This window comes from Arachis duranensis, chromosome 8, assembly GCF_000817695.3.
Source record: "Arachis duranensis cultivar V14167 chromosome 8, aradu.V14167.gnm2.J7QH, whole genome shotgun sequence".
Lineage (NCBI taxonomy): Eukaryota > Viridiplantae > Streptophyta > Magnoliopsida > Fabales > Fabaceae > Arachis > Arachis duranensis.
Window position 1 is genome coordinate 17,727,616 of NC_029779.3, and position 13,060 is coordinate 17,740,675.

Below are 13,060 nucleotides of genomic sequence, written 5' to 3' on the forward strand. Positions count from 1 at the left end.
ACTAGACTAATCCAATTTAATTTCCTAACTAAACAAATTAACATCAGAAATTAAAATAAAAGTATTTTAAATTTTGCTTAAAATAAAAAAAAAGTATGTTATAAGGACTAAAATTAAAGAAAAAATAGATTTTTTGAAGATTCAAAATTATTTAAATAAGACAATAAGCATAAACAGAACGATAAGATAAATGACAAACACAAAAATTAGAAGCAGAGGATGGCATGTATGTTTAAAAAAAAAAAAAAAACTATTTAAGTTATGCTGATTATGACAGCAATATAATACAGGCAACTCACAAATAGCAAAAAGGATGGAACTCCAGATTTCATGGGAAATAGACAAATACTATGGACTAACAAGATGGGAATATGGGATGATATATATGGAAAATTTACAAAGTTTGTCTCCATTACAATGATATTTACAATTATACATGGTGTTTGTGTTTGTGGATCGGAGGGAAGGGATGGGCATTAGTTGAATAATTGAACCCCATACATAATTCCCCTCTTGTGTTGGATGATTGGTGGTGGAATATTATGATGTAGGAGGAGCAGCGCCGTTGCCGGATCTTGGTTGCCGTAGAAGTTCTATCAGTGTCTCCGCCTGTCACCATAATCACCAACAAGAAGCAACCCAAAAATTAACAATATACTCCCATTAGACACGCAATCAAAATATTAAAGTATCGCCCCTTATTCTTTGCTACATTAAAAATATAACACTTAGAAAAAAAAAACCTTATGAAACCTTATACTTCCTTTTCTTTAGCCATTTTTATCTGGAAAAAAACTGATGTGATGGAGAAAATTGAATATATATAAAATTCATTAGTTTGCCAAAATGTGGAAGTAAACAGCAGTAGAAAATAAGATGAATGATTGTCTATACACCGCCAGAAACAGGGGGAAATGCATGGAAAAAGCGATCACTTTCACCATTGTTACAATAATGGTTGGAATAAACACTGAATTTTAACAAATTAGTTTTTTGCGACCAATCTGTCTCAAAAAGTTTTAAAATAACAAAAATTCTAGATTAAAATTGTTAAAAATAAAAGAGACAGAGCTATTTTTGGCGGTGCTAAATGGAGCAGTGGAGAATGCAGGGTTTTAATGGCGTGGCAGGGGAGTTCCTTGGAAGGTTAGAAGGAGTGTAGAGAGTGCCGTGTCATGGAGCTAAGTTGAGGTGGTAAGTGGTGAGAGGGGTGGTGACACTGACACGACACAATAATGGGAGACACGAATTCAGGAACAGGATTTTATTGTCGGAGTGATGAAAGTGACTCACCTTTTGCTTGGCGCGGTTGGTGCCGTTCTGCGACAGAGCAACCAGAGGAGGAATCGCACCTTCGCGCGCCACCATCGTACGGTAAATCACGCAGTCTTGGCACACCTGTAACAGAATAACCGCCGCTATTTCCTTCTGCCTTTGCGTCCCAACCTCCACCATCTCCACTAGCACAGGTATCCCTCCTTCCTCCACCAGAGTTGCCCTTGCCTCCATTACCGAAACCAAAACGCTTGCCACATAAGCTGACTTGTCTACCATATTCCCACCGAAGTCTGCCATGAGCTCCACCAGCACTTTCATGATCCCCGCCTTGACTGCCCTGATCTTGTTCTCCTTTACTGACGAGCACAGCGAGTACAGCGCCGTGGACGCATCCTTTTTGGCTCGTAAACCGCCGCTTTCTAGAAGGCTTACCAGCGGCGGAATCGCCCCGCACTTCCCTATCGCCGGCTTGTTCTCTTCCACCTGCGAGAGCCGAAGGAGAGCGCAGGCGGCGTTCTCTTTGGCCGCTGGAGTACCCGTCTTGAGTGCACGAACAAGGGGCTTAATCGCTCCGGAAGAAGCGATGGCGTCTTTATTGTCATCGCAGAGGGAGAGGTTGAGAATGGCGGTGACGCCGTATTCCTGAAGCTGAAGGTCCTGAGATGAAATGAGGGAGATTAAAGGTTTGATGGCGCCAGCTTTGGCGATCTTGAGGCGGTTTTCGGGCTTGTTCTTGGCGAGAAGTCTGATCTCCATGGCAGCTTGTTTTTGGTCTTCGATGGAAGAGGATTGGAGTTCGGTGACGAGGTGGGTGATGAGGTCGTCGGAGTTGTCGGCGGTGCAGGCAATAAAGAGGCGGCGAGCTTGTGAGGAAGTGGTGGAGAACTCGCCAGATCTGTCGCTGTTGCAGTCGCTGAAAGCAGAAGAGGAATGGTCACCGAGGGCGAGTTGAGTGAAAGTCCTGCCCATGTAAGTGTAATTGGCCACCGGAATATCCGTTTCCATAGAGCTATGACAGTTATTCAATTCCCAATTATAAGTTGTTACAATTAACAAGAATCTCTAGACTAGTTTGACTTAGTTTGTTTTTCACCTCTTAGAGAGAGAGAGAGAGAGAGGGAAGAAATGAAGAGGTGCGTGCCAAATATATGGGAGTGGAGAGTGGGAGCTTCTTTGGCTTTGAGGGGGGCTTATAGGGCTGAGGTCTTGACCGTACCTAATCCCAGTGGTGGGAGCGGCACGTGCGATGACTGTGTCTTCTCTTGTCTTCAACTTCACTTTAAACGCGTGCAGTAAAGAAAGATTGTTTCCAATGCGGAGTGTTGAGTGTGCATCAAAATAATGTTAGAATTTAGTTAAGCTGTGTTTAAAATTAGGCCAAAGTGTAGATTTTAAATTTTTTTACACATAAAGATAATAGGTGTTTAGCTTACAATACAGTTGGCTATAATGTACGAAAATAAAAAACAATATTTTCTGCAGCATTGAGACCCACACAAATCCAAAAATTTGTTTTGTAGTTAGGACATGTAGAGATATCACTTTTTGTTTTTGATATTGGAGTGTCAATGATATATTTTTTAAGATGTAGATTAATGGATGTTATTCTTAAATGGAGGAGTGTTAGGTAAGCAATGATTATTTTGAATAATATGAATAATTATCGATTAAATATAAGTATATTATATTTTAATTTAATACTACTTATTAAATTTATTCTTTTAATCCTATTAATTCACATTGTTTACATATTGTTCAAAAATATTATTAGTTACTTATACTTTTTTAAAATGTAGAATTATTTAATTAAAAAAGTAAAAGTTATAAAAATCAAATCATTCTATTTGTGAAAGATACAGAAATTAGACAAAAAAAATTTTATTAAAAAATTTAAAGTATTAAAATAAGACTTTTCAATTTGTGTATCTTCTACATTTTTAAAAATATTAAAAATTATAATATTAAAAAATATTACTAATTTTATTTTCATACAAAAAAAGTCTAAAAATGTTTATAGTATTAGTTAGTTATTTAACAATGAAGATTTTTGAGTAATTTAACATACTTTAATTATATGATTATAAAAAGATGTCATGTATCTTTTTTGATGTTGTGATTTATTATCATGTGGTGAATCTAATTTTATTCTTTCTTTTAAGTATCAATTTAATATGTCCATATTAATATTAGTTTTTTGTGCTGTTGTAATAATAATAGCTAATTACTTAAAAGACAAGTTTATTTAACGAATTTTTTATTTAAATAAATATATTAATTATTGAAATAAATAATTTTAAAAATTATTATCGAAATTTGTCCCCCAATTTTATCTCGTTTATACTGTAAATAAGATAAGACATGTGCGCGTGACATGTGTATATCTCGTTTACAGTGTAAACAATATACGTGCAAGTTTATCTCGTATAAACGAGATAAGGCTAGGGGACGGCTATATATAAATTTCATTGACAGCAAGGTTCTGGGCTCCAGTTTGAATCTTTTGACCACTTTCTCCTCTCTTTTACCCTTTTCTATCCATATTATCGAGTAATACAACGATGGCACGTGCAGATGTATGTGATTGGGACATCAACACGTCGCCGAGGTAGTCAACTTTGTGGTTAGTTTTGTTATCTTGACGCTAATGTTATCCCATATATGTATAGTCATGGTTAGGGTACTTGCCAAGAATTAGAATACAATTTGTATCACTAGAAATAGGTCATTGAAAAAAATTTGGAACTCTAGTTTATTTTTCGTGTATTAGGTTGTTATTACATAATTGTTAATTTAGTTAGTAACTAGCCAAGTTTGATAATTAGATTATTAAGTTAAGTCAGACTTTGTTGATTAGATTATTAATTACTTTATTGAATGTTTTAAATTCACGTAATGCAATAAAGAAATGTGTATCAATTAAGAAAGTACATATTAACAGAAAATGTGGGGTCGGCATAAATTCAATTAGTAAATACACGTAAAATTTTGTTAGGCAAATGTACAGAATAGTCAAGACAGTTTGATATGTTGATGGACCTATACAATTTTTTATTTTTAATAATTGTGAATATATATTTCTTGGTCAGAGGTCTCGTCTTCTCCTGCCCCGACGAGTGAGTCATACCCTTCCTCCACCCGACGCTATCGTCCTGTATCTGAGGGAGGCTGGATTTGGCGACATGATGCCTTTCAAGGATTTCACATTCGATAACTCCTAATTACGACATTCGTAGAGCGATGACGTCCGAAGACCCACACGTTCCATCTGCCGTGGAGTGAGGCCATTATCACCCTATAGGACGTGACGAACCACCTTGGGCTACATGCATACGGGGAACCAGTTGGGGGTGCTTCCGTGACTTCTACAGGTGGTACCGCACGGAGACGTGGGAGTTGGTAGAGCGGCTGCTCGGTGCCAGGCCTCCGGTGGCTCCACAACAGGCGGCACAGAAGAAGGAGTCGTTCTCATTGAAGCTTGTTTGGCCGATGAACCGTGTCCACCAGATGCCACCGACGAACGACCCAGAGACCCTACGACAGTATGCTAGGTGTTACATCATGTTACTGACTAGAGACTATCTGATGACGGACAAGTCAAACAACTTGATCCATCTGCGTTGGCTGCAACTGCTTCAGGACTTTGGGCGGTGCCGTGCGTTGTTTTGGGACTCGGCTGTGTTGGCCTGGACGTACCAGACACTGTGCTCGGCAGCACACTGAGGGGTCACTGACATCGCTGACTGCACTCCGCTGTTGATGTCCTGGATATACCAGAGAATTTCTCAGTGGTGTCCACCAGAGTGAGGGATTTTCATGTATCCCATGGTTGCAAGGTAACAACTATTTATGTCTTGATTATGTTTTCAATTGTAACTTTTTATGACATTCTGCATAATGAACTCCTGTTATTCTTTTGATTGGTGTCGGGTTGATAGGATTGTAGCAGCAGAGCAGAGACCAGCATGAGGCGAGGGTTCTGCGATGGAGAGTAGCGATAGACCGGTTACGATTCGACGAGGTTAGCACCACCGTTGAAACGACCACTTTTTAATTTAGTACTTTATTTAGACTTCATTTTTGGTGCAACTTTAAGTAGAAGTACGCACTTACTGAATTTTGTGGTTTGGAATATTATTTACCTTTTGGAATATCAAATATTTATTTATTCTATAACTGTTGTTTCTGTTTATCTGCACACTGTACGACAACCCTGTTTTGCAGGCTCTGTGCCCCTTTGGTTTGTCAAGGAGGAAGAGTGAGGGGACATGCATGTCAATCGTCCCCATCGTCTGCTTCAACATTTTGTCCACGGGCCAGAGTGAGGATGTGTGGTGGCCCGACAGACTTCACGATTGGTACAGCAGCTGGAGTTCACGTTTTGAGGCTGGCCACAGGATCTCCATCCTGCAAACATTTGATTACAGGCTGACCCAGGAGTATTATGATTGGTGGCGTGGCACTTGCCAGGTTAGGCACCTGTCAGGCCAGGACGTACTTGAGGATCCGAGGCTAGCCAGTTACTAGCCGATATCCAGCCCACTGCCATCCAGCCGAGGGGCGTTCTACACCTTCCTCGAGACCATCCTAATCGGCATAGACGTGTGAGGGAGGTCAGGGCAGACACCCGGCCACTTGCTAGGAGGGAAAGGGGTGCCAGAGAGCGCGAACTAAGTGAGGGGGTTAGGAGGGAAAGGGTCAGGCCTTGTTGGGCGTGATTGGAGGTAGAGTCTGACGAGGAGGCAGAGTTCGACAAACATGAGGACCATGGAGACATCCCCTCAGGTGCCGATGATTTACCTCCACCTCCTGTACCTCCTCCATCCCCTGCACCGCGTGATCCATTCGGTTCAGGAGGTCGGCAGCATCGGGCCATCTGGGACACATCATCGCCTGGCTGGCATGACGCAAGCCCATCCAACAGCTATCAGGAGGAGCAGATGGTTGAGGAGATATACTTCGATGATGTCTTCCGGCTTCATATCGCTGACCCGATGTCGATGCAACGCCTCAGGGACCAGTTTCAAACTGGTAAGGAGCAGAGTGTCGGACAGTATTAACACCCATCAGCTCCCGTGCAGACCTCAGCCTGGATGCCGTAGATATCTCCTGCCTTTGGGTCGTCATACGAGATAGGGGTGAGACCGGGTGCCCAATATGTGACACCCCCGTCATATGACTATTGTCTCTTGCTAACTTCATCACTGCTCAGGTGATACCTCCATCCGCTCCACCATCTCACCCTCAGCCTCATGTCCACTAGTATGCCCCTGTTCCTGGCTCTAGAGGCTACTATATCACACCTGGTCCACCGCCTCTACAGCAGCCACATGATCCTGGACTCTAGCACATGCCTCATGCAGACCCTCGACCTGGCCGACTTTAGCGCCAGACTCGACCTCCGCCATGTGGTACTGGGCATTGGCTCCACTACCAAGATTCCCACCATCGATGATGACTTATGTTCGTTGTTAACATTATTTTCTAGACTATTAAAGCTGTATTGTATAGGTGTTGCTTGTTTATTAGGTCGAATATCTTGTTTTACACCTTATGTACCAGAATATTAAAATTGTATTGTATGCTCGATGCTTATATGTTTTGTTTATGTATATCCTTTTATAATGATCTTGTTTTTATTATGAAAAAATTTGGTGGAACTTTTAAGGGTGCGACATTAACAATAATAAAATGTAATCGGGACAACATCATTCATCATTTCCAAAATTGGCAAGGATTACATATATATTACATAAACAACAACCACTGAAATCATTTAGTACAATTCTTCTAAAAGTAAACAACTATAATAAAGGAAAACAACTAAACTAAAAGAAAAAAGTAGAATAACAACTACAATAAAAGGAAACAACAATAATAAAAGGACTACCAACCCTAAGCTTCGTCCATGGGTTGGTTGGTACAGCCCTTCCTGGTATGACCGACTTACCTGCAGAGGCCATACCACTTCTCCTGGCGCTCGACCTCATCTATGTCATTCAGAAACCTAGTAGACACCAGTCTCCCAGTAGCCTTCCTGCACATGAGTCAGTTAGGACAAAGAAATATCCCATATCACTCTGGCCATAGGGATCCGTCCGGTATCGGTGAAAACTCCATCTCGTACACTTTGAACACAGCGTCCTGCCTGTAATCAGATGAACATACAGAGCCTACTCAATGCTTGTAGTGGCACACCTGACAAGTGCATGTCGGCATGGGTAGTGGAGAGACTGAAAAAGCCAACAGTCACACATACCCACTGCTAGCCGAACTCAGAAGAAACCTTGCGACCAACCCTTGAACGACTCTAACTCCTCCACAACAAACACGGAAGCCCACTAATCACAATTAGTAACACGCATCTTCGAGATGGCTTATCTCAATGGCTGCCATCAGCCTCTGGGAGAAGCAATTTCTAACAGCCAGTTGTGACTGCGCCTTCTTGCCCTTTGTGATGAACACCTTCTGCAACCTCTCGTACGTGATGCGCACGATGGCAGAAATTGGCAAGTATGTGCACCATTGAGAACTGTATTGATGCACTTCGATAGGTTTATTGTTATATGACCAACCGCCTACCGTTGTCATAGTGTTGCAGCCATATCTCTTTATTGAAATGACCAGCCCAGTCTGCCATCTCCGACGACAAACCTCTCAAGGCATCCATGTACCACTCGTACCCAGTCTTGCTTGGACTATAAGCAATGTTAATAAGGTATCGTTTGCCCTCGACTTACTTGAAACAAGTCATGAAGTTTTCGGCCATGTGTCTAATACAGTAAGCGTGGAACGCCATAGGAGATTGCCAACCACTGTCATTGGCGCTGAGTGCAGCCTTGATCGCCTACGATCTATCAGAGATAACCAACAAGTCTTCCTGTAGGGTGACATGTTGTCTCAAATTAGTAATGAAGAACGACCATGACTCCGTACTCTCCGACTCCACAATGGCAAAAGCAATAGGCAGGATATTGCTGTTGTCATCTTGTGCCACTGCAATAAGCAACACCCCACCGTATCTGCCATACAAAATCGTGCCATTGATGGAAACAAACGGCTCGCAATGCTTGAAAGCCTCAACACATGATAGGAAAGCCCAAAACACTTTGTCGAACATGCTTCAGTCACGAACTAGAAGGTGCCCGTCATAGTACGGTACGGCCCTGAGCTCACAAATAGTTCCAGAAAGACAGCTCTGCAGTACCTGAAGCAGTTTCGACACCTTGTTGTATGACTCATCACAATCCCCGTATGACTGAGCAATTGCCTTTTACTTTGCCATCCACACTTTTCTGTGGGAGCATTGAAGTGATAGCTCTGTCAGACTGCACCTTGCAGGACATGGATGTTGACGGATGGGTTGGACTGTATCAACGGCAAGATGACCTTGCAGATGAGATTGCTATCCAACTGTTGATAGTCTTGGGACATGGTGGGTACTAAACAAGTATGGGCTCTACCAACCCTCCGAACTTCCCTAACGAAATAAAACATCCATGGTTGGAAACAACTCAATATATAGCAATCATAAATGAGTAAGTATGACTCAATTAAAGTTCAACTCACCAATATCAGAGGTTCTGTCGGAGGAAAACATGGAGACTCCATAGACAGCCATTTTTAGCTTGACGGCAATGCACATGGTACTTTAATCAGTCCGATTCGATTACTCGGTACTCAGCATTTCTGCAATACTGTAGTTATTCGCACCCTGCATCACTGCATCTCAGCATTTGAATCTGTGATCGACCCGAAACTCTACCCCACTGTCTAGGTTGTAATCTTCTTCCCCAGTGTTGGAAAATGGAGACTTTTCATGCATGGCGTCTAGATCCAATGTATGAAAGTGACTTGGTACATCTGATAGGGCCAGAATCGGGTGGGGGTCGGAATGGCGACATGAATCGGTGGTGGTGCGAGAGGTGGTCGTCCTGCACAAATGTCGAGTGTACAGAACCACCACCACCAACATCTCCAATCTCGGCGGAAAGCTCCATCACTTGTTCTGCCATGATTCTCCCATGGATGTCAAACATGAGTCGAACATGCTCGTCCCCTAGGAGTCGAAATAGTCGAAACCAGAAAACTCTATTACCCAACGGTGCTAGCAACCTATACCCCACCCTTCCAGTCTCTCTCGTCCATGTGCCACCAAGGTTGCTCAATATCAAACTCCTTAACTCGGACAACGAACTTACATACCGAGTACACAACAGTAACGGATTTTCACACTCAAATATCACCTAATTATCGTCGTTTCTCATATGACAATTGGGGTAAATACACAAAACTACAAATCTGCTATTACTGGACATTTTTGCCTTCTTTTTGTGAGAAAAATGGGAGACAAAAAGATATGAAATGTGTGTTGAGAATGTCAAGGGTTGCACATCCTTTTATAGATGTCGAAAATTTGTCTTACTGTATCTCGTTTACAGTGTAAATGAGATAAGGTTGGGAGACGAATTTTGATAATAATTTTTAAAATTATTTATTTTAGTAATTAATACATTTATTTAAATAAAAAATTCTTTATTTAACTTGTGAAATATGAATGAAGTTATTAGTATCTTATGGTTTTTATTAAAAATTAATTGAGATAATATATAAAGTATTAAATAATTTTTTTAAATTAGTTAAGATAGTATATTTATATATCATTTATTTATTTTCATCTTTTTATGTAATATTATTATCCATATTAAAATAGTATAAAGTGATTTAGCAGATAATTTCCAGACATAATTTTAATTATTTTTCTCAATATAAAGACATGCACATTAAAATGTTTAATTAGATATTTTTTGTTAGAAATTATATAACTTTAAGAGTGATTTTATTATTTTAAAAAATATTTGTGCTTTTACCAAATGAATTTGCTTAGGAAATGCTTTTATTAATTAATTACTAAAGAAATAAAAAATAGCAACAATAAAAAATATAAATAAAATTTAGAAATATTTATTTTTTTACTAATCTTAGTGATTAATTTTTAGATTAACAATAAGTAAAATTAAATATGGGGCCAAGAAAAACAAATTTCTAAGAATTTGTGGATCTTATTACCGTAAAAAAAAAAATGAATGTGTGAGTGTGATTTTCGAAGTATATCAGTCACTCTAACAATTCACATGTTACAATACTTTAAAATCTTGACACTTGTTTATTTATATATCTATTTAATATACTAAAATTGGGTTTTTCCCCAATTAATAAAGGTGACGTATCGATCTCTCGTGAGTCTATTTTTCCTCCAAAACGAATGAAATTTTTCATCTATTCTAAATTATTTTATAAAAAATACCTTTATTATAATTATACTAATTTAGGAACATATCTTCATTATAATTATATCAAATCAATATTTAATGCACTATTAAACTACTTATCAATTATAACGCGTAATTACTGTACATAATAAAAAATTGCCATAATAATAAATAATTTACATATTTATTTTTATTTTACTAAAGTCTATAAATAATGTTTTTCTGTGGTACATGAATCTAAATTTGAGAGTCAGCTCATAATTTTATATTTAGTATTTTTTTTACTACTTCCTAGAATAAGAATGTATTCTTCATTTTTTTATTGAAGTTTATCCTTTTAAGGTACACTTTATAATTTTTTATAATATTTTTCATATACTCATTCTATTATATTATTCTTTTAATAATTTATTAATTGTTGTCACTCTAAGTTATTCTTATCACCTAATATTCCAGTTCGATTGTCTTTTACCACAGTCGTTTACAATGCATCACATCCATGAAATACCTCATCGAGTTGTCTTCATTGATTTAAGTTCCAACTACATGGATGTAAGCGTTCAAAGAAGGAGCAATAATCTCTATTTTACCGAAGGATGGTTGGATCTACTCACCTATTATAACCAACCTAATGGAATGTGGTTAAAGTTAGCTTTCTTGGGAGGAGCTCGATTTTTTTATTGAGGAATTGCGTCCACGAAATTTTATAGGGCAAGTTCAAGTTCCATCCCCTCCATGATTTTTACGTCTGCCTGAAAATATTTAAAGTGGAGCACATAATGAGATTGAATTCTCTCGATTTAAGTTCAGTTTTGTTAAATTCGTGACAAACTCGGATATGCAATTTTAACGATTGGTAATATATTTAAATTTTCTTATTTTAAGTTGTTCATTATTAGAATAATTTTATAATATATTGTGATTTTTTTCAGAAATTACCTACTTTCTTTTGCATGCATGCAATGCCATTGAGAGGAATAAGGGTTAGTTTGGTTTCTTGGGGTGACAATTTTATACCTTGCCGCATTGCATAGATAGCGGATGATGAAGCTTATTTAACAAGAGGATGGTTTGAATTTGCACGAATTCTAAATGTTAATATTTACGATGTTATTTCAGTAGGTTATCGTTACGAGAATGACTCTATATTATACGTGACTAAGAACTAGAATAGATTCAATATTGTTTAAGTAATTTGGTTTTAATATTAGTATTTGATTAAATTATAATTAGAAAATTTTAAATTATTACCTCAATTTATATAGTATGAGTATTTTTTGTGGATGTACTATTTTTAAATAATTTAATAATTAATAAAATGAAGTGATGCCAGATATATTATTTAAGTTTGTTTTTATCCTTTATTTCTTTATTTGTATTTTCATTATATTTGACAAAATATCTCTACCTAAATATATAGTTTTCGTTGACCTAAACACAATTTAGTTGCAATAAAAACCGATTTTATCTATAAAAAATAATGAAACATGTATCTTTTGATATTATATTAATATAGTAAGTAGACATTATGATATAATAATATTTTTAATTGTATTATAATTAGCTCATAAATAATGTATGATTATATTATTTTAGGAAACTTTTTTCATTATAATTATATCAAATCAATATTTAATTATGATAAAATATGTTAATTATAACTATATCATAAAATTATAATAATTACGATAGTTATGTTATATATTTTAATCATTTATATAAGTAAATAAATTAGAAAACAATTAAATCAAATCATGATGGTAAATAATAATATAGAATAATATTATACATTTAATTGCATTATAATTAGCTCATGAATAATGTATGATTATATTATTTTAGAAAAATATTTTTATTATAATTATATCAAATTAATATTTAATATATTATTTAAATCTATCTTTTATATAACAATAATATTATAGATATTTATATATCACTTTTTTAAACTCATTCTTATAAATATTGGCATATATATAATTAATATAGATAACATATATACTTAATAAATATCTTTATTAAATTAATTATAACAATTAATACAAGATAATCTCATAAGTATAACCTGATTATAGCAAGAATTTTCATAAAAATAATTGACTACTAATTTGAATATAATTGATATAGTTAAATTGATACAACCTATAAGATTGAGAATATGTAGCAATTATAGCAATTATTATATCAATTATAATAATCATTCACGTGACTTCATATACAGTAATTTTTGAATTATAATTGTCACATAATTACTGTTGAATATTATTTAATTTTAGATGTTTTATAGATAATATTCATTATCACATGAATTATCATCATTATTCAATAATAATAATAATAATTTCGAATTTATATAATTGATAAAATTCTAATTCTCATTCGTATGTAATAATTTTATTAGTATGTATTCACAGTTTTAGTCAATATATATATTTAAAAAAAGAATAGGATATCAATAATTAATTGTGATTAATATCAACATCAATAATTAATTCTTATAATTATTTTTGTAC

At 36.5% G+C, this 13,060-nt stretch overlaps 1 protein-coding gene across 1 annotated transcript; it reads right to left on the reverse strand.

Moving 5' to 3' along the window:
- Nucleotides 1–364: 364 nt before the first annotated feature.
- LOC107461231 (U-box domain-containing protein 4) lies at nucleotides 365–2,448 on the reverse strand. Its single transcript, XM_016079713.3, has 2 exons — nucleotides 1,294–2,448; nucleotides 365–609 (listed from the first exon to the last, which is right to left on the reverse strand). The coding sequence occupies exons 1-2, from the start codon at nucleotides 2,281–2,283 to the stop codon at nucleotides 541–543; spliced, it is 1,059 nt and encodes a 352-aa protein (XP_015935199.1). The 5' UTR covers nucleotides 2,284–2,448; the 3' UTR covers nucleotides 365–540.
- Nucleotides 2,449–13,060: the final 10,612 nt, after the last annotated feature.